We start from the raw sequence: 25,181 nt of genomic DNA, 5'->3' as shown, positions 1-25,181 counted from the left end.
AAGTAGATTTTAGAGGAGGAGAAAGGAATTGTGTAGCGTAACTTTTCATCAGACTATCAGATATCAATTTTGTGCACCTCGATAAAATCTCACGAAACATGTTTAAATTTTTGTGCCACTTAGTCTGAGCTATACTCTAATCTACCCACTACTGTACTTTCACAAAGCAAAGGACTTAGTAGTTGAAAGAAACTAGTTCCTGGCATCAACAATGTCGAGGATAACATCACCATATGATTCGATAACCTTTGGTAATCCGTTATCACTCCGAGTGGACAGCAATTACCTATCAATCATGTCCATCGCACCATGCGGACGAGACGCTGTTCTAGCAGGTAGAAAAGGTCTTTTGGTGATTGACCTTGATGATCCTTTTGCCCCACCTAGATGGTTACATCATGAAACTTCTTGGGAGGTTGCTGACGTTCAATGGTCACCCCACAGCTCGAAACCTTCGTGGATCGTTTCGACCTCAAATCAAAAAGCAATGGTGTGGAATTTAGCTAGGCCATCAAACGATGCCATAGAGTACGTCTTACATTCACATATAAGGGCTATAACAGATATACACTTTCATCCACAGAATCCAGAAATGCTAGCTACATGTTCTGTGGACTCATTCGTTTTGGCATGGGATCTACGATGTCCCAAAGAGCCTGTTTATCAATGGTCCGATTGGAGATCTGCGGCGTCCCAGGTAAAGTGGAATTATAAGGACCCCAATATTATAGCTTCATCTCATGACAATAACATTTTAATATGGGATGTACGAAAAGGTGCAATTCCAATGAAAAGTATAGAGGCACATGATGCAAAAATCAATGGATTGGACTGGAGTCGTGAGAACAAATATGAGCTTATCTCCTCTTCTAATGATATGTCTGTGAAATTCTGGTCCTTCGATAAAGAATATGACAAACCTGTTTACACGATTCGTACTGACTTCCCTGTCTCTAAATCTCGCCACGTTCCATTTGGTGATCACATATGCGGCATAATGCCTTTAAGAGGTGGTAATGACTCCGTTTACATTGTTGATTACAAGAACAAAGTTGGTGAATCAAGCTTGGCACCTTGCTACATATTTAAAGGCCATACGGAGCCTGTTAGGGATTTTGTATGGAGATCTCGCCACACACCAAATACCAGTGTAAATGACAGCGAATATCAATTGGTCACATGGTCATCGGATAGGGATTTGCGGTTGTGGCCAATGAATGATGACATGTACAAAAACTTCAATTTCAAGAGAAATAATCAGTTACCACCTGGCCAAAAACTTTCAGAATTTGAATATCGTTCTTATCGTCCGGAGCCCAATGTTTCCTCTGAAAATAAACTGGTTATTCGACATAAGAGTAGAAGATACAAAGGGTCTTCTTACGGCGAGAGCTTTAAGAATAATAGTGAATTCAACCACCTAACATGGATATCTGGAATCAAAATTGGTCAGTCTGCATTCCAGCATATTGATAATGACCCTAATAGTGCAACGTTTGGTGACAATAGTAACCAGCCACTCAATTTGGGTGAGGAAGTTAGTAACGTGGGTCACAAGTTTCCAAAATTGAGATTTGAGAGGATATCAGTTTCTACTGGTGTACTTGTGATTTCATTAAATGGACCGTGGTCCTTGCAAGATAAAGATGATTTGATTTTTATAAGGGTGGAATTCAATTTTCCTAAAGGTTATCCGTCATCTAAAGCTGTGCCTAAATTCAAGGTTGAAGAAACTCATGAGCTTTCCTCTGAAAAAAAGCAAGAAATACTGAAAAACCTACAAGAAATTGCCACAAAATTCTGTGCACATGAGAGATTCTGCCTAGAGCCTTGTTTGAGGTTTTTGTTGGGAGAGAAAGTTGATATGGACTTTGAAGTTGAAGAAACCTTGGAGTCTTATGATTTAAACTACAGTGAAGATACAATCAATAAGAATTTGATGTCAGTCAGTCCGGGAGGTTCCGATCTGGACGAAGTAGAACCAGACACTGAAGGTGATGGCGATGAAGGAGATGACGAAGATGAAGATGACGAAGATGACGATATTGATGACATATCAGATAATAACAATCTAAAAAACAACTTCAAAAAAGCTCCATTTGATAGTACCCCTGTTTCAAAAGGTTGCGGTGCAATATGGACACCTAGTGGCCACTTGGTGTGTTTTTTCATATCCAAAGAGACGAACGATGATCAGCATTTCATAAAGTTTGGTCAGCAGGGCTTTAGTTTGGTGAGAAACTTAAAGCGGAAGCATGTTGAAAATGGTTTGCAATTGGGTAAACAAGTTTTTATTGACGGTGCACTTTCAAACAAGGACGAGCCATTTTCCGATTCTAGTTCTTCCGATGACAGTTTGTCAAATGATTTTGACGTGTTTCAATATAACAGACTTTACCGTACAAAAGTGCCGGACTTACTTCGAAACGCCAATTTAAACACAAGACAATATTCATCTAATGCTAAAAGCAATCCTATGTCTGCACCGACAGAACGTTCACAAGTTACAAATAATTCCAAAACTCAACATTCTAGAAATATTGTTAAAATATATGATTTCCGACATTTGATACCCTCCAAGATGGAGCTGGCCTATGAATACCGCGTACTAGGAGATAGTCCTCATGTTTTAGCGCAATATAATGCTGAAGTGGCGGAAAAATATGGATACACAGTAATTTCCAATTGCTGGAAGATTCTCTCAATACTCTTGGTAAAAGATGTCATGATAGATGCGGATATCGCCACTAATATACTTCAAAAAATTGGAGAAAGCACAAACAATTTTGAGCTGCTTCGCAACTATAGGTTTTACTGGGGCTTTCATCCATTTGGGGGAATTTGGCTAGTAAAACAGCTGTTTTCATATTTCAAGAAAGTCAATGATATTCAGATGCTCGCAATGCTCTCATGTGTACTGTTTGAAAACGATGTTATCAAGGATCATGTACATGTTCCTATCAACTCCCCATATACCCGGATGGAAACACATACTGATACAAAGAAATCGATTCTTCGCAACGGCTCTGGAGCACAGAGAACTGGGTCAGTTGCACGGAGTATTTATGGCAATACAGGTTTGCTACCACCTTCACTGGCCAGAAATCAAAGCAATGTTTCTTTTGAAAGAATGAACTCGAGATCGATACATAACTACAATCCTGCTTTGAGTCCAGTGAATATGTCACAGTGTCGTGTACCGTCGATAAGTACTCTATCATCATACGAGTACGATAACCGGAGTTTCAAGAGTTCTTCCCCTGCTGGAGATATCGTAGGCGGCAACAATGTACTCCACAATCGTCGAGGAATCAAACATCAAGTACTGAGTAATGGAGGAGGAGGAGGTACAGGGAATGGATCCGGTGGTGATTTCGATCATTACATGCAATACGATAGTATCTCCAATACTCCCCAATTATCTAGATCATTATCCACAGCTTCACTCAACGTCTTCAACCAGCAATTTGGAAAATCTTTAAGTATGGCGAAAACTCCCCTAGCAGAAGAGAAAATGTTTGTTAGATATGACGACATGCCGATTGTCAACATACAAATGCAAAATTTTGCAGAATTGGACCTTTATGAAAACGAGTACTGTGTGAATATCGAAGGTTTTGTCAACCCCGAACAGCTGAAAGTTTTCCGTGCAGAATATGCAGCTATTTTATTTTGCTGGGGGCTTCCTGCAAGCAGGTTGAAGATTCTCAAATTCAATTACAATTACAATCAAAACTACAATTGCAATGCAGTTTCAATGTATGAGAAAGGTAAAACCGACTTTCAGGAACACTTTGGTGAGATCGGCTGGTGCGATGATTCTAAGATCGACCCCGAGAACACTCCAAGAGGAAGGTGGAAGAAGGCTCAGGATAAGAAAAAGTGCCATTTTTGCGAGTTAGAAGTGACCAAACGGCTTTCGGTGTGCACGAAATGTAATCATATCATGCACGATGTCTGTTCAATCATCTGGTGGGAGGAAGATGCCATGAAAGAATGCCCCAGCGGTTGTGGCTGTGATTGTCTGAATAAGGGTGTCATCACTGCTTGAGCTCTGTACCTATGACGTAGAGTAACGTCAAGATTCCTTCTCTCCTTCAGGGATGAATAGCCGAACACCGTTTGTATCCGACGGATATAGCTCTCAGAGCCGTGTCAGTTAAACAAATGTGAAGCTCATCCGCGTATATAGAGCCTGCGAGGTAAGGTCACTTTTTCAGTCACTCCAAGCCGCTAATTGACACATTTACCGCACCATAGATAAGAAGCGGACAATTGCCGAGATATTGTGCACGTGGTCAATCTCGGGATAATGTGTGTGGTGTAAACTGGGTAAGGACTGACAGGGAGATCAGTACACACCATAGACAAATGGCATGAATGATAACTAAAATGGGTTTGAATTGCAGAATCATTGAGTACGGGAAGAGGGGTCATGGGCCAAAAAAGATTTGGAACTGGTTAAGATTAAAAGGCTATTGTCCTGCCGTTGTTGGAAGAAATAATGAAGTGAACATTAATAATGTTTTTGATGATGTCGCTTGGTATTAGCAGACACCAGACAAAGATACAGAGAAAGCAATTATGGACCAAGTTTCAGTCAACCCTTCTACCACGAGCAATTCGTGCGTCCACAACTCTGACTGGATCATTCAAGTGTTTGTCCCAATTGTGCGGGATTGGAAATATTTTTGCATTGAGGAGTTGAAGAAGCGACCTGACTTGATAGCCAGGAAAGGTTTTAAGATCACCATCTGGCTCGACGAAATGAAGAAGTTTGTTATCTCCAACGTGGAAAACAAAGAGCTTTATCTATTTGTTAAGTATTTGCTCGGGTACAGCAACACGCCTGGTGCTAACTATTTCCAGAAATGCGAGTATGGGGAGTACTGCAAGTGCTGCATCAACACTGATCAGTTGATCTATATTGTGCGGGATAGTTTGAAGTTGATCTACGTTGCTGCTGGCTACAGGTCGGTATTGAACCAGACGGTCAAGTTCATGAATTTTGACACAATGCTCAACGAAAACTTCTGGGCCAGCGCCCACCTGACACCTGCAGAATTCAGGTTTGTGGATCTCGAGATTGGTCTTTTCATGATCAGACAGGTAATCGAGGCCTCAAAGAAGTAGAATCCCGATAAAGAGATAAACCGTGCTACTGTATGCCAATTTATAGTTTTTGTGCCACATGAAGAAACTTGGATTATGAGAAACACAGCTACGGGTTGAGCGTATCAATGCATTCTTTATATGCAGTTGAACCATATTCCTGCCCCCATGTCCTTATGTACTTTTATAATGAGCTAACGACTGCATTGTTACAACGAAGGGGGTAGGGAGCCTTCGATTTACAGTGTCGCACTATTTGCGCGGGCACTGCAGAGGGGAGATAACAGGAGAACATAGAAAAGACAAGATGTTGATAATTTTGATGCTGTTGTCGTTGTGGTTGCCGTCATCGTTGCCGCCTTTCCACGAGGCAGTTGTTGCTATAGACAGGATAAATAAAGTAGTGATACCGGCCAGAGAGAATATGCCTGGTGGAAGACAAAGGTCGGATAGCAAGCGGAAACTGTTTCGTGCAATAACAACACGAATTTCCCACCACAACCATGTCCCATTGCTGGATAAGGACGACTGCAAGGACGAACGAGACGACAGAGAGGTGGCTCATAGCCCGTATAATGACTCGACAAATATCAATGCCAACCATGCTCCAGGAGTTATTAACAATGTGAGCCCCGCACAGATGCATGGCACAGATTCACAGCAGACCTTCACACATACACATGATGAGTTTCACAACCATAATGGTAAACAACAAACTGGTTCCATCCCTATTTCTGGCTCACTGCCGGTTCCTATGACACAAGGAAGTGATCAAACACATTATTCTTATATCGAAAGTGTGAAAAAGGCACCGGTGAAGAAGAAGTCCCTACCAAGCCGGGCGGAGATGATAACTCCAACGTCAAGTTTGAAGACGAAGAACAGCAACAATAAGCTACGAAGTATTTTATCCAACACCGGCAGCAACGCTACAAAAAACAACAACAATAATAATGGTAGCGGTAACAACAAAAACAATAACAATAACAGCAGCAAAAGGACACCCGATTCTTCTAAATTGGACGGCTGTTCCCCTGTCACTGAGAACAGTGCTAACACTGACATTTCTTTCCTGAGTAAAACGGATAGTATGATATTAAATAGCGACAACAAAGGCGATATGAACGAATATGACTACAAGACTTTCAGCACCCGCCATCCGCTTAGGTTTTCCAAGGTGAAGGCTTTTGAGCAAGCTGAACTGACGACCAAGATGTATTTCTCGAAGTACCAGGAAGAAGATGTGGGGCAACATGGAAGTGATCAGGGGAAAAGATTGCGGATGGAGTGTCAAACCAGCAGCAATAGCAATATTAACAACAACAACTATAACAACAATAGTGAGAGTAACAACAATAGCGGGAACAGTGATTCAAATTGTGAGATTATAGTTCAAATACCCGAGATGTCGAGGAGGGAAACAAGTGCTATGTTAGGACATGACACGGTTGAGACAAAAATTGCGGAGAATGGCTCGAATAGACTGAAACAGCAATTTGGCGGAGGCTTCATGCAGAACCCTGTTGAGCAACGACTCTTTCTTATGAAGAACGCTTTGAAGCCTCTCTCTAAGGAGGAGATTGTTTGCAGCAAGCTCAACCAGTCCAAACTTCCCGATATATTTCAAAATACAGGCCAGTTTTTGAAAGAGATGGACCCTCAGGAGATCGAATTTTGGGAGTTAATGAACGAGGAGTTCGAGAATGACCTCCAGGATTTGCAGGTTGAATACAAGGGCGACCAGCAGCGGTGCCGGCGCTTAGTGGACGAGGCTACGGTACAGACGTTTTTTGAAAGGGTGAAAAGTAACAGAAGGTTGGGAAGAAGACGCCATCCTGGTGTGGAAAGGTCATTGGGAGCGCTTATATGCCAGCGGGTGAAAGATGAGTTCCGCGAGGAGGACCATTTCACCCTTAATACAAACTGACTGTAATTTTATATTGTACTGTATCGTTTAATACTGAGTCAAGTTGTCATAGAATTTCTTGAAGGCTTTTTCTGCTCTCTGCGAACTCTATTCCACGGGGTAATAAAGACGAAAAGGCAGCACCGACTGCAGTTCTATGGGCTTGTCTTTTTCGTGGGGGCGCGGGAGCTCGCCACCGGCCACGGAAGGGGGATGTCTAAAGTTAAAGCCAGAGCTGGCACACATGGGAGAGAGGAGAAAAGAAGAAGTGATGGGAAAGACGGGCTGCGTACGAAAAGAAAGAGAGAAGGAGCAAAAGAGATTGTGAAGGTTGACACAAGCACATCATGAACGTGATAAAGCTACAGGTATGTGTGTGCGAGATGCAATGGGTGTGTTTAGTGCAGTTCCGGAGCTTTTGAGGCTCGAATCCAATAGAATCAATTGCCACGACAATAACTAGAGGTCAATCCTGATCGAATACTAACCTAGTAAGACCATCATTAATGCAGAAAAAGTATCCTATTTTAGACCAATCTGAGCTATTTAGCCTCATTGAGGATTTCAGGAATATCGACATTGACGAAAACGGATGGGCGGACAAGAAGGATGTCATTGAGAGTGTGTCTAAAAGCGGCAAGGGCTCCTATGACGAAGTCAGAGAAGCATTAAAGAATGTTTCTGTCGATGCCTCCGGCCATGTGGAACTTGACGATTTCGTCGAATTGAACGCTAAGTTGAAGGAGGCGAAACAATCGGGAGGCTCATCGGGCCCTTCTTCTGCGCAAATGGCTGGTTCTCAGAGTGGAGCAGAGACCTTCGTTCGTAACAAGGCGAAGGTCGTGTTAGGGTCGGGCAGAACTATGCACACTATCGATGACGAAGAGCGTGTGGAATTCACGAGACACATCAACTCTGTCCTTGCAGGCGATGCGTTGGTGGGCGCTAGGGTTCCGTTTGATTTGGACACTTTCCAGCTCTTCGACGAGTGTACCGACGGTTTGGTGTTGTCTGCTTTGATCAATGACTCTGTTCCGGATACAATCGACACGAGAGTGTTGAACTTGCCAAAGGGAGGCAAGCCATTGAACAACTTCAAATTGTTAGAAAACGCCAACATTGTTTTGAACTCCGCTAAGGCCATTGGCTGTATTGTCGTCAACGTTCATTCGGAAGATATAACCGCCGGTAAGGAGCATTTGATATTAGGTCTCATATGGCAAATTATCAGAAGAGGTTTGTTGAGTAAGATTGATATTAAGTTACATCCCGAGTTGTACAGATTATTGGAAGATGATGAAACCTTGGAACAATTCTTGAGATTGCCACCTGAGAAGATTTTGTTAAGATGGTTCAACTACCATCTCAAGGCCGCCAACTGGCACAGAAAGGTCAACAATTTCTCACAAGACGTACAAGATGGTGAGAATTATACTGTTTTATTGAACCAATTGGCACCAGAACTTTGTTCACGTGCTCCACTACAAACCGCTGATCTATTGCAGAGAGCAGAGCAAGTTTTATCCAATGCTGATAAATTGCAATGCCGGAAATATTTGACGCCTAAGTCGTTAGTTGCAGGTAACCCTAAGTTAAACTTGGCGTTTGTGGCACACCTTTTCAATACCCATCCTGGCTTGGAGCCTGTTGAGGATGAGGAGAAGCCGGAAATTGAAGATTTCGATGCTGAGGGCGAAAGAGAAGCAAGAGTTTTTACTTTATGGTTGAACTCTTTGGATGTGGATCCACCTGTTGTCTCTTTGTTCGAGGACTTGAAAGACGGTCAAATATTATTAGAAGCGTACGATAAGGTGATGCCAGGTTCTGTTGATTGGAAACATATCAACAAGAGACCAACCAATGGAAATGATATGTCGAGGTTCAAAGCGTTGGAAAACACAAATTATTGTGTTGCCATTGGCAAAGCCAACCATTTCTCGTTGGTTGGTATCGAAGGTTCAGATATCACTGATGGTACAAAGATTTTAACGTTAGGTTTGGTTTGGCAGTTAATGAGAAGAAACATCAACAACACGTTATCTTCTTTATCTGTCAATGGCAAGGAAGTTTCTGACCAAGACATCCTCAAGTGGGCCAACTCCATGGTTGCTAAAGGTGGAAAGAGTTCAAGTATCAGATCATTCAAGGACCCGTCTTTGTCCACCGGTCAATTCTTGTTGGATGTGTTGCACGGCATGAAACCAGGGTATGTTGACTACGATTTAGTCATGTCTGGCAACACTGAGGAGGAGAGATATGCCAATGCCAAGCTTGCCATTTCTATTGCGAGAAAATTGGGAGCGTTGATTTGGTTGGTTCCTGAGGATATCAACGAAGTTAGATCGAGGTTGATTTTGACTTTTGTTGGTTCCTTGATGTCTTTGAAGGCATAACACTGGAGACCTCTCTTTCCAGCCTCTTGGTGATGACAATGTTCTTATTATTTACTCTAGCTTACTTTGTACTCTGTTTATCTGTTCACCTGTTTACTTTTAGAAGTATGAATATATCTTTGTATTTGTATCAATTTTATTTTCTTTTTATAAATATATGTACACACATCCGCATGCGGGCTTTATCTTGTTCTGGTATTTACAATTTGGTTTTTGAGTTTATCGTCCCATTCCAGCGTCAACTTCTCGAAGTATGACAAGACGTCGTCCATTCCCGTTGGGTCGACCTCTTCTGTTTTCATGTACTCTTTTCCATTCCAGCGGCTAGCACTGCCATACTTCAAGTCTTGAGGGTCATCTCGCTGGTCTGCGTAGAGGGAGACAAAGACGGGAGCGTTGGCTGCAATCCAGCCGTGGATGTTGTGCCAAGGTGACCCCAGCAACCGCGCTAAGTAAAAGAGAAGGAGCATGCCGTAGTAGGTGACTGGGTTGAGGAACTGGAAGAAGGAGAAAGAGGTGAGTATTCCCGGGTGGGTGAGATACTGTTTGACTCTATATCTCTGGTAGAGAGACTTGTACGTTGCTAAATGGAGAAGGTCAAGGAGCCTCTTTGAGCCTTCGTAGCTCTCGTGGGACTTGAGCAGTTGTAGGTCGTCCATCGAGAGGTAGGACGGTTTAGACATGACACTGCTGATCCAAACAATGCGGGGGTCTGCAGACAGCTCGAAGAGGTTGTAGTCGAGGAGCTTGTGGATGAAGTAGTAAGGTCCGAAGACGTTTGCCTGGAAGACGAGTCCGAGGCTGTCTGCGGACTTGACGCCTACTCTCTGGATCTTGTACGTCGGGTAGGTGACGCCCTTGATGGGGTTTGTGCAGCACTCCACGGTGGCGCCCCACCAGTCGATGCCTGCGTAGACGCCTTGAGCGGCGTTGAGGTAGACGTAGTCGATGCAGCGGTGGGTGTTGTGGAGCTCATACGCAGCAGCGAGGATGGAGACCATGTCTGTGAAGTCGACGAGGGAGTAGTCGAAGTCAAGGACGGCTGGTCTGCGGACATCCGTTGCGTTGTAGTCGCTGAGCAGAGCGATGGTGTGATTGGCGTTGGCGAGTGTTCTCGAGGTGACGATGATGGTAAGACGGGTCTCCTGCGGGACCTCTGCGATGAGCCGCTTGGCGATGTTGAGGCCCAGGTTGCCCGACGTGCCTGTGATCAGCGCCGTGACGTGGGGGGTGGTTTTCTTCTGCGGGAGCATGGCAGGGGCGATGCGGTGGGCCTAGGCAGTGGGGTCCAGAACGTCCAGCCGGCCTGTCTGAGCACCATCTCACGGTGTCTGGAGGGCCTCTTTTCGTTGCGTCCGGTTTCCCTGTGTGTCGCCTTGGCGCGTGGTGCTATACGAGGGAGCGAGAAAAAGAGGGAACAGGGCTGTGCTGTTTCATGTTCCTGTTCCGAGACGTTTGATGGCCCGTGGGGAGGGCCACATGAAACCGCCGGCTGGCCAGGGTTATCCGGGAGCGATTGGGGCCCAGCAGGCGGCGGTATATATACCGGCGGGGGTGCAGCAGTGAGAGACAGACCGGGGCAGGACGTCAGGCGGCGCTGGCAGGCGCCCCCCACAAGCTGCAGCCACGGCACGATGCAGAAGCAAAACTACGTGTTCAACATCCGCGACTACAAGGTGCTGAGTGTGATCGGGCAGGGCGCCTACGGCGTGGTGGCGGTCGGGCACCGGCACCACAGCGACCAGGTGGTCGCCATCAAGAAGATCGAGCCGTTCGAGCGGGACCTCTTCTGTCTGCGCACCCTGCGCGAGGTGAAGTTCCTCAAGCGCTTCGACCACCCGAACATCATCAAGATCCTCGACATCCAGAAGCCCACGTCCTTCGAGGGCTTCCGCGAGGTCTACCTCGTCCAGGAGTACATGGACGCGGACCTGCACACCGTCATCCGCACCCACCACCTCAGCAACAACCACATGACCTACATGCTGTACCAGCTGCTCAAGGGCGTCAAGTACCTCCACAGCTGCGGCATCATCCACCGCGACCTCAAGCCGGCCAACCTCTTGGTCAACGAGAAGTGCGACCTCAAGATCTGCGACTTCGGTCTCGCGCGCCTCGAAACAGACCCGCGCGACGGCTCTGCCCCGCAGAAGGACTCCTATCTCACGGAGTACGTGGCCACGCGCTGGTACCGCGCCCCGGAGATCATGCTCTCGCTGGCCCAGTACTCCAAGGCAATCGACGTGTGGTCGATCGGCTGCATTCTCGCGGAGATGCACCTCCGCGAGCCCCTCTTCCCGGGCAAGGACTACCGCCACCAGCTGCTGCTCATCTTCGAGGTGCTCGGGGCGCCCACGGCGGCCGACCTCGCCAGCGTGCGCCTGCCGCGGGCCCGTGAGTACCTCCGCACACACACGGGCGGCCAGCGCCGCATCCCGATGCGCAAGATCTTCCGGCGCGCCGACGCCGCGGCCGTGGACTTCATCGAGCGCACCCTCACCTTCGACCCGGCCAGACGCCTCACCGTCGACGCGTGTCTCGACCACCCGTACGTGGCCGAGTTCCGCACCCCGGCCACCGAGACCGCCGGCAGCCCGATCCCGCCCGATTTCTTCTTCTTCGACGAGCTCAAGGACCAGCTCGGCCTCATCGACCTCAAGCGCATGCTCTACGCCGAGATCATCAGCGACTGAGCCCGCGCGCCCGCCGAGCCGCCGAGCCGCCGGTCGATCGCCCCAGGCTCCTTTTTTTCCTGCGCGCGCCCTCGCCGCCTTGCCCCTTTTGCCCCCACGCCTCTCCAGAACACGCCACCGCGCCGCTGCCGGCCCTGTCAGCGACGCCGCTAGGGACAATGGGCCGCGCCGCTGCGGGCTGGGCGCTGTTCCTTCGCTACCTCGCAGGGGACACCCGCGGCGGGCTTCCGCAGCCTGCTTCGCGCACTCATATATCTCTATAGCATACTATCTCTCCACACAGCTACCTATCTGACGATCTGCCAGGGTGACATAAACAGTCGCTTTAGTGCACTGTTGCTGCCCTCTTTTGCATCGTGACGTTCCTCCTGGTGTTGCTCTGCACAGACATCGGTGACTGACTGCGCAATTCACTGCACCCCTCCAGCCATGGGCATTCCTATCACCTCCAGAAAACGCAAGCTGCTCACGGTCGCCACGGGGGCCGTGTTCCTCGTGTTCGTCGTGCTGCTCACGTCGTCCAGGAGCCTGAGCTCGTCGGCGTCCAAGGTGGCCATCCCCGACTACGAGAGCAAAAACCCGCTCTTGGACGACGACATCGCCGTCCAGATCCCGGGCGAGTCGACCCGCAAGCCCTCCAAGGGCACGCCGAAAATCAGCAACAGCAACGGCAGCGGCAGCGGCAAGGGCCACGCCAACGCCAACGGCGCGGTCGCCGCCGACGACGGCGCCAAGCTCGACACCAAGAAGCTGACCAACGCCAACGACTACGTCAAGGGCAAGCAGGGCGGCATCGACGAGGCCAAGGTCAAGGAGGCCGACTCCTCGGACAAAATCCCCTTGGTGGCCGGCGACCCGGCCTCCAAGAAGGCCCACGAAAAGGCCCACGACGCCTCCCACAGGCAGAAGGACGCTGCTCTCGCCGCCGCCGACGACGACCAGGTGCCCGCCCCCACCTCCACCTCCACCAACGGCATCAAGGCCGACAAGGAGTTGGGCTCCCTCGAACAAAAGGAAACCCTCAAGAAGCTCGCGGACGACGACGCCGCCGCCGCCAACCCGCTCAAAAACAAACCCTACCCACTGGACTCGGACGCCGACCCTTCCCCGAAGAAGACCAGCAAAGAATCCAGCGACATCAAGGACTTTAGCAAGAAGATCCTCGAAGCACAGGAAAAGCTGCAGGAAAAGGGTCCCACCAAGAACGTGGGCTCCTCCTTCAACCCTAGGCAAGAGCTCGAGCACATCTTGTCCACGTCTCCCGTCGTCATCTTCTCGAAGTCCTACTGCCCTTTCTCCAAGAAGCTAAAGCACCTTCTCAAAACAGAGTACCATATTACCCCCGAGCCACTCATCATCGAGTTGGACGACCACGAGAACGGTAAGGAATTGCAGCAGCATGTGGGCGAAACAACCGGCAGATTCACCGTCCCTAACTTCATTGTCGACGGCAAGAGTAGAGGTGGTGCAGACGACATCCTCGCCCTACATGACAACAACGAGTTGATCGACTTGTTTCACCAATGGTCCACCGGCAGTGCCAAAATCAAGAAATTGGGCACCGAGAAATGACGAGAGTCCATCCATCGTGGACCTTGCCCAACAAAAAGATCTTAACCTTTAGCTTACTTTCTTTTTACTTTGTTATCAATTTTGGATTAATCTCCCACTTCGGCTTTTATCTGTCCTCTTTTATTTCTTCTATATACTCATACATCCACGATATATCATTGATACCCAAGTCCTATTTTCTAAACCAAATTTGTAACTTTAACTATTTTGAATCCTTCATCTCCGTTCAAAACGGGCCGGGGAAAAATAAAAATCTCTGAGGCCGTTTCAGCCGAGCTTGCTATCTATCCAAAAAACAAGCTGCTTATACCTTTACTTTTCATGAGTGTCACCGCTTTGATCGTTCACTAACCTTGATTTTTTTCTTGCTGACTACGATCATGACGTTTGCCGTCGAAGAACCTTTATACCCGAAAAAAGGAATAACCGTCGAAGATGCATCCGTGAGTAAGCTCGCACGTGATCTCGGCCTGATTAAACATCCCAATGGTGGATACTTCAAGGAGACAGACCGGCCCTCCGAGACTGCTGAGGTGCAATCAACAGGCGACTCAGGCTCTCCGCCAACAACGGTGTCCAGGAACCCGTCCTCGTTAATCCACTTTCTTATGACCTGCGAATCACCCCTCGGCAAGTTCCACACAAACGTCACAGGCAGGTCAATACACGTTCTTCAAGGAGGCCGAGGGACATACGTTCTTGTGCACCCGACAGGGCAGATCGAGACTTTCCGTGTAGGGTTCGACGTCGCCAACGGAGAGAGAACCCAATGGGTGGTGGAGCCTGGAGTCTACAAAGGCTGCTACGTCGTTCCGGAAAAGGAAGGTGCTGAAGTGACTAGCAAGGACCACCTCTGGGTAAGTGAGGTCGTTGTACCTGGATTCGACTTCCAGGACATGAAATTCCCCGACATGAACAATCTCATTGCTTTAGTTGGTGAAGAAAAGGCGTCCGAGATAGAATGGCTCCTCTAAATAGATTGATCATTCTGTATAGGCCAATGTATATGCCAACAAATATGCAAATAGATAAGCATTTCTTTCGTATCACGTGCTATCATAGAGGGCTTAGTAGCCCTCTTTTCCTATTTGCATACACCCGCGCACCTCCATATGAATCCACAAAACGTTACAGTTTTTCACAGTCTTGCGCGTCGCGGGACCCGAGGAGTGTCCAACGGCTGCTGTTGCGGATCTGCTACAGTGAGGGCAGGACAGCTTCGGTAAGCGTGCGAGGGCTACAGTGAGTGCGGGCAGGCAGGAAGTCGAAAATTTTCGTCTTGATATGAGGCCTATGACAGTTGATTACATAGAATACACACGTTAAAGACTTAGAAAACTTAAGTGACTTTTGAAATAGATACTACCAAGATCAGATCTCAGAGCAAACATGACCACTGAATTGACCGTTCAATCTGAAAAGGCTTTCCAAAAGGTATGCATAGTTTCCTTCGAAAACATAGACGACGACGATGACGAAGATGAATAGGTGAACAAAAATGAAAGACTAAAACACAAGGGACGTCTTTGACAAAGTGCTGCAGTGTATAGAGACTAGAAATACAGAGACGTCTCTCCCGTGCTACTTTTGAATGGAGACAGAAGGATCACAACGAGCAACGAGCGATTAGATGAAGTGAAAACACTAGATTGTATTGTATATGAGAAGGTCACGCACGAACTTGAACACGGTGGTTTTTTGATCAAAATCATGCTTTCACATACTACTTCACGGCAGGTAGATACATGCATTTGTTCTTTCAATAACCTAACCTTCAGATAAATAGAGAAACATTCAAAACATTTCAAGCGACCAACACATTATCGAGTACATCTTCTACAGTAGCTTCTTTTTTCTAGCTCCACCCAACACCATCTGCAATCAGTCGTTTCAAATTCCCTTTTACAATAGCAAATACTAACTTACTTTTCATTATCCTCCTCCCCATTTTTATTTCAATTTAGCAACCACACATCTTCACCAACCCAAAGGCCAAGGCTACCAGAAGAACCAAGAGATGGTACAAAGACGCTGGTTTGGGTTTCAAGACCCCAAAGTCTGCTATTGAAGGTACCTACATTGACAAGAAGTGTCCATTCGTCGGTACCGTCTCTATCAGAGGTAAGATCTTATCTGGTCTTGTTGTCTCCACCAAGATGCACAGAACCATCATCATCAGAAGAGAATACTTGCACTACATTCCAAAGTACAACAGATACGAAAAGAGACACAAGAACTTGGCTGCTCACGTCTCCCCAGCTTTCAGAGTCCAAGAAGGTGACCACGTTACTGTCGGTCAATGTAGACCACTTTCCAAGACCGTTAGATTCAACGTTGTTAAGGTTGCCGCTGCTGCCGGTAAATCTAAGGGTTTCAGCAAATTCTAAATTTAGTCTTTTATAACTATATTATAAAACATGAATTAAAAATATAACTTTAGCTGTCTAATAGGTTGCATAAATCCACGTTAGCCTTACCCAGCACTTATAATCTTCGTCCGTACTTGAAACTAGCCTAACGAACTGCCCATGTTGAGCTATGCAAGCCTTTTGGCGTCTACTCAGAAGCTTCCCCGTGCTTTTCATGTCAGAGTTACTTTGTGCGTATGAAAACTCACTCATTATGCGAAAGAGCTGAAAAAAATTCGATAGTAGCGGTGCTGCTGCTGCTGCTGGAAGAATCATGTTTGTATTTTTCTGATGTTTTACCCGGTTTTACTATCGGTAAGAAGTTTGATCTACAGACTAGAGAGCCCCGCTATTCATTCATTCTCAACTTACTCAATGTCTCCTTCGGATCATGCTGCAACAGAGAGGCCAGTTTCCAAAGGAGCCCGTGACACAGCTGACACTAACAATGCCAATGAAAATGGTGTTATCCCAGTAGACTCTGTAATCAGGGATACTGGTACCGTTAACAAAGATAACAATGAAGAATACAATGAGGGTAGTACGATAAATGTTTCAGACGAAATCTTGACTGTTGGGAATTTCGTTGAGAGTGAAACACAAGGAGGGCATGCCCACTCTGAAAACCCCAAAGGTGCTAATGATGACGAAGATGATGACAACGTGGAAGATATCGGGAAGTTTAGTATCGAAAGTATCAGCAATATCAGCAATATCGATCACATTTCTATTGATCATATGAACGCAATCGATAATATCGATAATATAGATGGTATAGGCAATATCCAAATTCATGGTCAAAACATCATAAACGAACAGCAAGATTTCCCCACAATCGAGGTCATAAAAACTGTTCAAAGGAATAGAAAGAAGCGCCAATTTTCTACGATCGAAGATGAGGAGATGTCACGCTTAGAGTTCCAGCAATGGACCTCAGGGTTTCTGGCTGATGATCTAGAGGACCCGAATGTCGAAGTTTCTATAGATGACGTGGAGTATGGATTTCCGCAAACCACTGCCGCCCATTTCACAGATGTGGTTGAGGACCAATCCAATGTTGGCTCTGGAAAAAGAAGGAAAGTTGACAGGAAAAATCAGAGAAAAACATTCAAGTCAGAAAAGGAACAAACTGCAAAGCTCAGGCACAGTAGTGAAGGCCAGAAAGACAACATTGAAAAAACCGCTGCATCTTTTTACATTAAGCATACCGAAGAAGGGGATGATGAAGTTGAAATGAATAGCAAGATCGGAGTTGCTAATTCACAACATAATGTCCCAAGTAATAAAGACCATGAGATTCATAAAATAGTGAATGAGACTAAGAACAGCCATCATCAGTTGGATGACCATTTGGTGGAAAAGGAAGAAGACAACGTTGATCCCGAGTTAGCCAACATAGACACGAACGCATTTGTGCACGATGCCATGTTGGATGCACGAGCGTTGGTTTCTCTCAACTCGTTGGATTATCTGCGAAACAGAAACGAGGGTAAGAGTGGGTTCGAAGGAGAAGACTCGAGGGGTCAGGAAGAAGTAGATGATGAGAATCTTGCAGTTGAGGCTGTCAACCGTGCTGTCAATCAGGCAGTTGCCGCTGTTCATGCAGGTGCAAATGCAAGAGGAGATGAGGATAAGTCAGATAACAGCCAGGTTGATGGAGACGTCAACGATCTGGTTAATGACAACAACAACGAGCCTGATGCTGATGTCATTGCGGCGGCAGTTGTAGCTGCTGAAAATTCTGTGAGGAAAAGGATACAGAGTGTGGGTCTTCCGTCCAGCGTATCTGACGGGGACAAGCAACTGTTTGAGATCTTTCAAAAGGAACATAACAAGAGCGTTGGCGACGGCGAAGACGTCGTTGGGGCAACAGACCCGAACGCTCCGCTCGTGACGCGGCACGGCATCAAGAACAACAGGGTACTGTCTAAGCTAGGCAGCAAGGCCTCAAGCTCCAAGAAAAGTACTAAGAAGAAGTCAAAAGAGGTGAAGGTAGAAGAGAGCGAAGAGAGCGTCTTGGAGAAAGAGAAGATTGCCGAAGCCATATCGAAGGCGCAAAAGCTGATTTCCGAGCAGCCCAAGGGCCGATCGTTCACCAAGGAGGAGGCAGATGCGATCGAGGTGTTCATCAAGGAGTACGAGAAGATTCACGACATGACGCACGAGAAGTTTCTCCAACGGATTTGGGGGAACGAGCGTAAGAAGGACAAGTTCTGGGAGATTTTGCACAGCGTCCTTCCGAACCGCACAAGGTCTTCGTTGTACAAGCACGTGCGCCGGACGTACCATATCTTCGAGAAGCGGGGGGTGTGGACGGCGGACGAGGACCTCAGGCTTGCCCAGCTGGCAAAAACCTGTGAGGGCAAATGGCGGCTGATTGGCGAGGAGTTGAAGCGGATGCCGGAGGACTGTCGGGACCGGTGGCGGAACTACGTGAAGTGCGGGTCGAAGAGAAACGTGAACCAGTGGACGATCCAGGAGGAGTTCAAGTTGAAGAGCATTGTGGCAAGGGTGCTGGAGGAGGAGCGGCGGCGGCTGCGAGAGGAGGGGCTGCGCAACGCTGCTGCCGCTGGCGCTGGCGCTGGCGCTGGCGCTGGCGCTGTCGACGAGAAGCGTGCCGATGGCAGCGGGCCAGCCGGGGGCGGCTCTGCGCAGGAGAGCCGGCTCAAGCAGGCTCGCGAGGCCCAGGTCTCGCCGACCATCAACTGGACGACCATCAGCGAGCTGATGGGCGGCACCCGGTCCCGGATCCAGTGCCGCTACAAGTGGAAGAAAATCATGAAGAACGAGAGCGTCAAGAAGCTCCGCGAAATGGGTCATGACACCAAGCTCTGGATGCTCTACAGCATCAAGCGGCTCAGCGAGAACGACCCGAACATCGAGGCCAACCTCGACTGGAACGCGCTTGCATTGAGCGTGCCAGAAGCATACAGCTTTGCTGCGAACTGCGCCGAGTCCGGCAATGTTTCTACCGGCGGCAGCCCGACAACGGAGCCGAAGCAGGAGCAGCAGAAGGAGCAACAACAACAACAGCAACAAGATAACGAGCCTCCTGAGCCTGCTCTGCAGGAGACACCGTCACCCCTCGCGTGGAACGGCGTGGACCTTGCGACCTGTTTCCAGCGGCTCCGCACAACGGTCGACGCAAAGGGCAAAGGCTTTGTCGAGACGATCGACCTGCTTATTGCGGCGCTGAGCGCAGCCAGCTACGTCGATCGGCTCGCCGAGGCGGAAGGCGACGTCGGCGACGCCGGCGACGCGGAATGAGCATGGCGGTGCGCGGTGGTGCTTATAGCCGATAAGTGCGGGCGGCGCGTTTCCGAAGCCATGCTGGACGACTCCTCCAGGGGCCGGAGGAACAGGACGACAGCAGTAGGTGGACAAGGACGGCGGAGGGTCGGAGCAGCAGAGAGACAACGGTCGAAGCAGCCGGCGTGGCATATGCGTGACAAGTGGTGGATCTGCCGCCCCTCCGGCCGCCAACGTCGGGCGTTACCTAATGCAGCACGGCTTGGGAGGAAGCATTTGGTCGATCGAAGGCCGGCATTTTTTCACCGTCGGAGAGGAAAGATGGTTGTGTACTTTGTGTCTGGTGTAAAATTTATATTTTTCTGGTAACCTTAACATCCGTGATTGTCCCTCTGATCCGTACGGACCGTCAGCTACACCGATCCTCGAACACCGCACGCAGATAGATATATCGGCACTGTTATTGTTTCCGTTCCGCTCTGCCCCACCTGAACCTGGACGTCTCGATCCCCGTCTTTTTTTTCTCCACCCCTAACTCCACCAGATAACGGAAGAGTCGCTTATTTTACCCCCCTGAGCACTCTGTGTTTGTGCATCGTCGGACCCGCTATTCTTCGACGCTTTCTGTGTGCCAATACATCGGACAGACTCTCTCGGACCAACCGTCTTCGCCGCCTTCTCTTCTGCAGCACCGACAACCCGGATAGTTACGCTGGACTACCAACACCTCTACCGGAAGAAAAAAAATTGTCTCACAGTCGTCCCGCCCCAACATTCCGGCCTTGAGCAAGACACCCGGGACCCCCGACCATAGCTGCAAGTAAGCCGCTCGACGTTGACACCACTACCCGCTTTACTACACTATACACACCCGAACGCCATGACACAATCGTCGCAGCTGGTACAAGACCGGCAGCCGCATAAGCAACCCCACGATCCTCCACCTCCACAGCCTGAACAATCGCAGAAGAAAGCCAGAAGGAGAAACAGAGTCCCCATTTCTTGCGTCATCTGCAGACGGAGAAAGGTCAAGTGTGACAAGCAGAAGCCGCAATGCTCTAACTGTATCAAGAACAACGTCCAGCATTTGTGCCACTACCTGGAACCCAAATGGGCAAAGCCGTTGGAGTCGGAAACGCTCTCGATGAATGTGGACAATGCAAACGGCTTTGCAAACCCTGCAATAGCAGCAGCAGCAGCAGCAGCAGGAGTGACGTCCTCGGACGGCAACGCAGGTCTTGTGAAAAGAGACATGCACAACAACGCCGTACAGAATACAGCGAACAACGTGCTGATGGTGAAGATCGAAGATCAGCAAGCTCTCTTGTCTACTCTGAACGAGTCTGTGGAATTAAAGAAGGAGCTGGAAGCTCTGAAAAACAAGATGAAGTTCCTAGAAACCGAAAACACCGATCTGAAAAAGAAAATCGTTTTGAACACAGCCGGTATACCGACAGCTAACCCAGTCCTAAGGCCTCTGAAAAACCAGGATTCGGAAGACTTGTTGGATTGCATCTTCAACTCTAATATACTTTTCATCGCACAAAAAGGCAGTCAGTACAATTTGCCCATAACCTATCAGATAAGTGTTTTCTCGTGGATGTTTATGGTGAAAAACGACCTTTATTTGAACGATTTGTGGATGAAAATTCTCAAATTGAGACAACATTACGAATACTACTACAACAGCAAGGGCGCCTCAGAGAAAAATATGATTTCTCATTACAGAAACTATGATCATAAATTGAGCAAATTCAAAAGCAACGATCCGAGTAGCCTCAAAACCTCAGAAATCTCAAAAGAGAAGACAAGTGAGCACACAAGTAAACTAAAGAAGTTTTTGGAGAAAAGTTTGAATTTAGAAAACAATGGTGTTAAATCAGGTAAAGTAATCAACACCAACAAGGTGGATGAGACTTCCTTTTCCGCAAATTCAGAGGCAACTGAAAACTATCCTCATCTGCCCAATGTCTGTCCGGTTACCGGTGTATTGGGCGTATGTCCGATAGGTAATTCTAATGCCGTCATGAATCATGAGGAAAAAGCAAAACCCAATACCGAAATTGACACAAACCTCCCGGATTCTAAATTACAATCAGAAAAGAGAGCTTCTGCTCATCCCAGGAAACAACAGTCTCTGAAAAGGAAAAATCATCCAACTCTGAAGTTTAACAAATGTCCTGTATTACATCCAAATGAGGCTTCTTTATCTTCTCCTATATCTCTAACTCCTGGTTACCCGAAGAAGCTGACTTCCAGCATTGCATCCAGTACAAGTATCAACAGCAGTGCTGGAGCTCCTTCCGCTACCTATAATGATGCCTATAGCGATAGTGACGAACCTCTTGAAGACCCTAAAGTTTGTCCCTTAATGGTAAGTGACGCCAAGGCATTGTTCAAAGAGAAACTGTCCAAAATGAACATAAGTGCTATCCGTGAGTCATACAATGTGCACAAAAAGAAGGCCGGGTCAGCTTCTCCGGCTAAAAGTAGAGGAACCCCAGTAATACCCTCGGGTCCAAGCACCCCAATGTCAGAAATAAAGCCAGAGGATACTGAGAAGTTGAGCAACTTTGTTCCGATAGCAATGAAACCGGAACCACAAACAAGCTCAAGGCAAAATAGCATGAAGAGACAGGCTCCTTTTCCGGATACTCCTCAGCCCAATAAAAGCAAAAAACTGAAAACGATATCACCTTCTGCAATCAAGTCTTTAAACTATAATAATACCAAGCAAATTATATCTGTCATTGAACAATATTTACCTAGCAAAAAGGTGGTTGGCTTGTTATTGGATAGGTTTTTTGATAGGTTATACATATACATGCCTTATGTGGATGAAACAAGCTTTAAATTACGAGTTGCTACAATCTTAAAAACAACTGATGCTGGTTGTCAGAAAATAAGACTATCTTCAATTGGCACACAATATTGTGAAGAGTTTTTGACCTTATGTTTAATGCTAATAATCATCAGGTTGAGTTGGTTATCGCTACCGGAGAAATCTGTTACTGGATTGAGTCAGAGTGAATTACTTCTAATGAAACCTGAAAACTTTGTTTCATTTGTTTTGGTTGATATGGTAAAGGAGATTTTCTCAAATACTAAAATTTTGTCAAAGCCCTCCATGATTATTTTTCAAGTTGGGTTGTACTTAAAGATTTATTCCACAGTTTCTCCGGAAGATGGTTTTGATACAGATGATTCATATACTAGAAACACCCAATACAGCACAACTTCAAATCAGGGCCAATCTTTCGACCCAAATTCAAGTACAAACTTAGTCGCACAACAAGCAGATGCGGGCACTCCGAGTACACCTTCATCATCGTCTAACTCAAATGATTTATCCGGAGATTTGACAAATGAATCTCCAAACCTAAATTCACCTAACTTTATATCTATGTTGGTACAACTTGCTCGTACCATTGGACTAAATCGTGATCCTTTAAACTTTAGAAATTTCTACCCGACTGCGACTGACGATGAAATAACCATTTCTCGATTGTTCAAAAAAAGGCATCTATGGAGAAAATTATGGTATGGTTTAATGTTCACTACGATTGAGGCAAACTTGAGTTTAGGTGACTACAAAAAAGGTCTCCCAATTGAAATAGATTTAGACCCCACACTGGGTAGCGCTATCAATCACTCGTGGGATTGCAGATTACCCGGAGGTATTGAACAAGGTGTTTTAGAAAAATCTTTTGAAAATGGTAAGGTTTTGCAGAGAGAGTTATGTATTGTTCAAAATTTCAGAGAGTCAATTGTTTCTTATAGATGGATCTTCAGAGGTATGAAGCTGCTTTTTGCAGTGGATAAACCACCAACTACTCTTGAAGTTGAAAATGTTGTGACGGCTCTATCCGAAATTATTTGTGAAAAGTCAAAATATGGGTTTGGAATTGATTTGATCATGGGTGACCAAGAGATTGTTAATCCCTTCAGAGCTAGAAATTCTTCTGTCTGGGTCAAAAAATACACCAAACAGATCAAAGTCCTGAGACTAAAAGTTCATTTGATTGTTAAGAACATGATCTTCACCTTGAACTATTTGATGTTCTTAAATCACGAACAAAAATTGAGCAAATTACTAGGCCAAAAACATGCCTTAATTGAGAAAATAGATAAGCAAAGAACTTACATTGAAAAGTTTTTTGAAGCATCACTATTGTCTGCTATAGAAAATTTCAAACTGTTTGTGCAGTTTATGGATGATAGCAACAAAGTGTTCCCCAACTGCAGCACAGAATTGTTGATTTATCCATTTTTAATGATTTTGAACCATAGATCTCACGAATTCTTGATTTCCTTAGTCCTTAGAGTTCAGCAAAACTCCCCTGTCATTATGGAAATTTTGAAGAAGAACAGAATTGAACCAAAAGAGCTTCAAAAAAGACTTTTTACTTATCTAGAGACTTTCATTGAAAGATTGGACGTTTTAACTAAGAACTATTATTACGCATGGGTCCTAAAAAGACTTGTCAAGTTCTTCTACAATATATTACTCAACTCTCAAAAGTTCTTCAAGCTGAACTTCAAGAGAATGAATATCTCGCAAAATACATCTAAGAAAAATACAAGCACGCTGTCAGACCTCAATAGTAATAATGAGGTCAATATGAACAAAGCCAGTGGCAACAGCGGTGAAAAATCCGCTTTTGAGATTGCTTTTGGTACTTCCAAGTTGCCACCTGTCACTGATTTTACACACGATGATAGAAGAGAAATAAATTTCAATTCAGTCATAAGTAATTCAGATCTTTTGCTAAATAACGAATCTCCTGGTCTGGGTATAAATGTCAGTCCGGGAAATAACATGGCAATGAATGCCATACTTTCTAACTCAAATGAAAGTACGAACATTATGATTCACAATAATACCAATAATAGTAATATCAATAGTAACATTAATGGCAGCAACAACATCCATAATAATAATATGGCCAATATAGCTATGACACAAATCAGCACTCCTGATAATATTCATCTCGAAGGTAACGTTCCTGACAATTCCAATTTCAGCGTACAGAATAACCATACTGTTGATAATCTTGCAGGTAATCTCCTTGGGAACATGGCCAACGACATGAATTTCAACTCTACAAACGGCGTGATCAATCCTGTCATGAATCCTCATGAACTGAATGGAATAGGTAATAACTTCAATCCAAATATGGTTGGCAGTGGTGCCAAACAAGGAATGACAAGATGGAATAATGGGTTGGGTGAAGATCTGAATGAACTCTTTGATGACCAATTCCTCAACGACATTGGAGGATTTGCAATGGAAAATGTTGCTCCGACGGGAGTTTTTGGTTTACGTAGAGGCCTCAGTCACGACGCTATTCTCAGCCCTAGTGTTGCTGTACCCAATGTCAATGGAATGGGAGAAATGGAAAATTCTACAATGCCTTTGGTTGAGGGCATGCTGGTTAACCACCCAAATAATGATATGATGAACATCAACTCATTTTCCGGAGGAAAGGGAGAAATCTACAACTCATTAAATGAAATCGACTTCACCAATGTCGACCTCAACGCACCTGTAGATAGTATGCCATACGGTTTCGAATTAAACATCCAGGAAGAAATGACGGGTCTAAACCCTGGTGCTAACAACCCTCTAAAAAATGGTTCAAATGGGTTTAGGCGTAGCAATGGCCACGATGCCCATGGTTCGAGGTCTAACTCAGCAGATGATCAATCTGGTGGATTTGGACACTGGAACTTCTTCTGAACGTGTCGCATTTACAAAAGGTTTAAAGTGATGTAATATTCTCTGTGAATAATATTAACATGTAGATTTTTGCGTCTCTAACCCTAGCGTAATCCCCGAAGCCTTAAA

The 25,181-nt window shown here is 46.3% G+C and overlaps 8 protein-coding genes across 8 annotated transcripts; 7 read left to right on the top strand and 1 right to left on the bottom strand.

Annotated features, from left to right (window-relative positions):
• Window positions 1–295: 295 nt before the first annotated feature.
• PICMEDRAFT_29031 (hypothetical protein) lies at window positions 296–9,411 on the top strand (the record flags this gene model as incomplete). The annotated part of the gene is made up of 6 exons (XM_019162571.1): window positions 296–1,958; window positions 2,010–3,049; window positions 3,191–3,759; window positions 6,163–6,339; window positions 6,481–6,988; window positions 7,531–9,411. 6 exons carry the CDS (start codon window positions 296–298, stop codon window positions 9,409–9,411), a joined length of 5,838 nt encoding a protein of 1,945 aa, XP_019019964.1.
• Window positions 9,412–9,593: 182 nt separating this feature from the next.
• PICMEDRAFT_57017 (hypothetical protein) lies at window positions 9,594–10,732 on the bottom strand (the record flags this gene model as incomplete). The annotated part of the gene is made up of 2 exons (XM_019163207.1): window positions 9,594–10,652; window positions 10,730–10,732. 2 exons carry the CDS (start codon window positions 10,730–10,732, stop codon window positions 9,594–9,596), a joined length of 1,062 nt encoding a protein of 353 aa, XP_019019963.1.
• A 313-nt stretch (window positions 10,733–11,045) lies between these two features.
• PICMEDRAFT_70444 (hypothetical protein) lies at window positions 11,046–12,104 on the top strand (the record flags this gene model as incomplete). Its single annotated transcript, XM_019163643.1, has 1 exon — window positions 11,046–12,104. The coding sequence occupies one exon, from the start codon at window positions 11,046–11,048 to the stop codon at window positions 12,102–12,104; it is 1,059 nt and encodes a 352-aa protein (XP_019019962.1).
• Window positions 12,105–13,322: 1,218 nt separating this feature from the next.
• Window positions 13,323–13,676, top strand: PICMEDRAFT_28892 (hypothetical protein; the record flags this gene model as incomplete). The annotated part of the gene is made up of 1 exon (XM_019162562.1): window positions 13,323–13,676. A coding segment is annotated over one exon (354 nt), but the record flags the coding sequence as incomplete, so codon positions are not given.
• Window positions 13,677–14,056: 380 nt separating this feature from the next.
• On the top strand, window positions 14,057–14,650 carry PICMEDRAFT_30005 (hypothetical protein; the record flags this gene model as incomplete). The annotated part of the gene is made up of 1 exon (XM_019162621.1): window positions 14,057–14,650. The coding sequence occupies one exon, from the start codon at window positions 14,057–14,059 to the stop codon at window positions 14,648–14,650; it is 594 nt and encodes a 197-aa protein (XP_019019960.1).
• Window positions 14,651–15,014: 364 nt separating this feature from the next.
• On the top strand, window positions 15,015–16,186 carry PICMEDRAFT_14381 (hypothetical protein). Its single transcript, XM_019160347.1, has 2 exons — window positions 15,015–15,110; window positions 15,641–16,186. The coding sequence occupies exons 1-2, from the start codon at window positions 15,066–15,068 to the stop codon at window positions 16,061–16,063; spliced, it is 468 nt and encodes a 155-aa protein (XP_019019959.1). The 5' UTR covers window positions 15,015–15,065; the 3' UTR covers window positions 16,064–16,186.
• Window positions 16,187–16,397: 211 nt separating this feature from the next.
• Window positions 16,398–19,837, top strand: PICMEDRAFT_14379 (hypothetical protein). Its single transcript, XM_019160346.1, has one exon. It carries the CDS (start codon window positions 16,460–16,462, stop codon window positions 19,349–19,351), a length of 2,892 nt encoding a protein of 963 aa, XP_019019958.1. The 5' UTR covers window positions 16,398–16,459; the 3' UTR covers window positions 19,352–19,837.
• Window positions 19,838–19,917: 80 nt separating this feature from the next.
• Window positions 19,918–25,132, top strand: PICMEDRAFT_14378 (hypothetical protein). The gene has a single exon (XM_019160345.1). The coding sequence runs from the start codon at window positions 20,214–20,216 to the stop codon at window positions 25,071–25,073; it is 4,860 nt and encodes a 1,619-aa protein (XP_019019957.1). The 5' UTR covers window positions 19,918–20,213; the 3' UTR covers window positions 25,074–25,132.
• Window positions 25,133–25,181: the final 49 nt, after the last annotated feature.

This window comes from Pichia membranifaciens (genome assembly GCF_001661235.1).
Source record: "Pichia membranifaciens NRRL Y-2026 unplaced genomic scaffold PICMEscaffold_1, whole genome shotgun sequence".
NCBI classification, from domain to species: domain Eukaryota; kingdom Fungi; phylum Ascomycota; class Pichiomycetes; order Pichiales; family Pichiaceae; genus Pichia; species Pichia membranifaciens.
The sequence above is the reverse complement of the archived record's forward strand: the minus strand, read 5'-3'. Positions and strand labels throughout refer to the sequence as shown.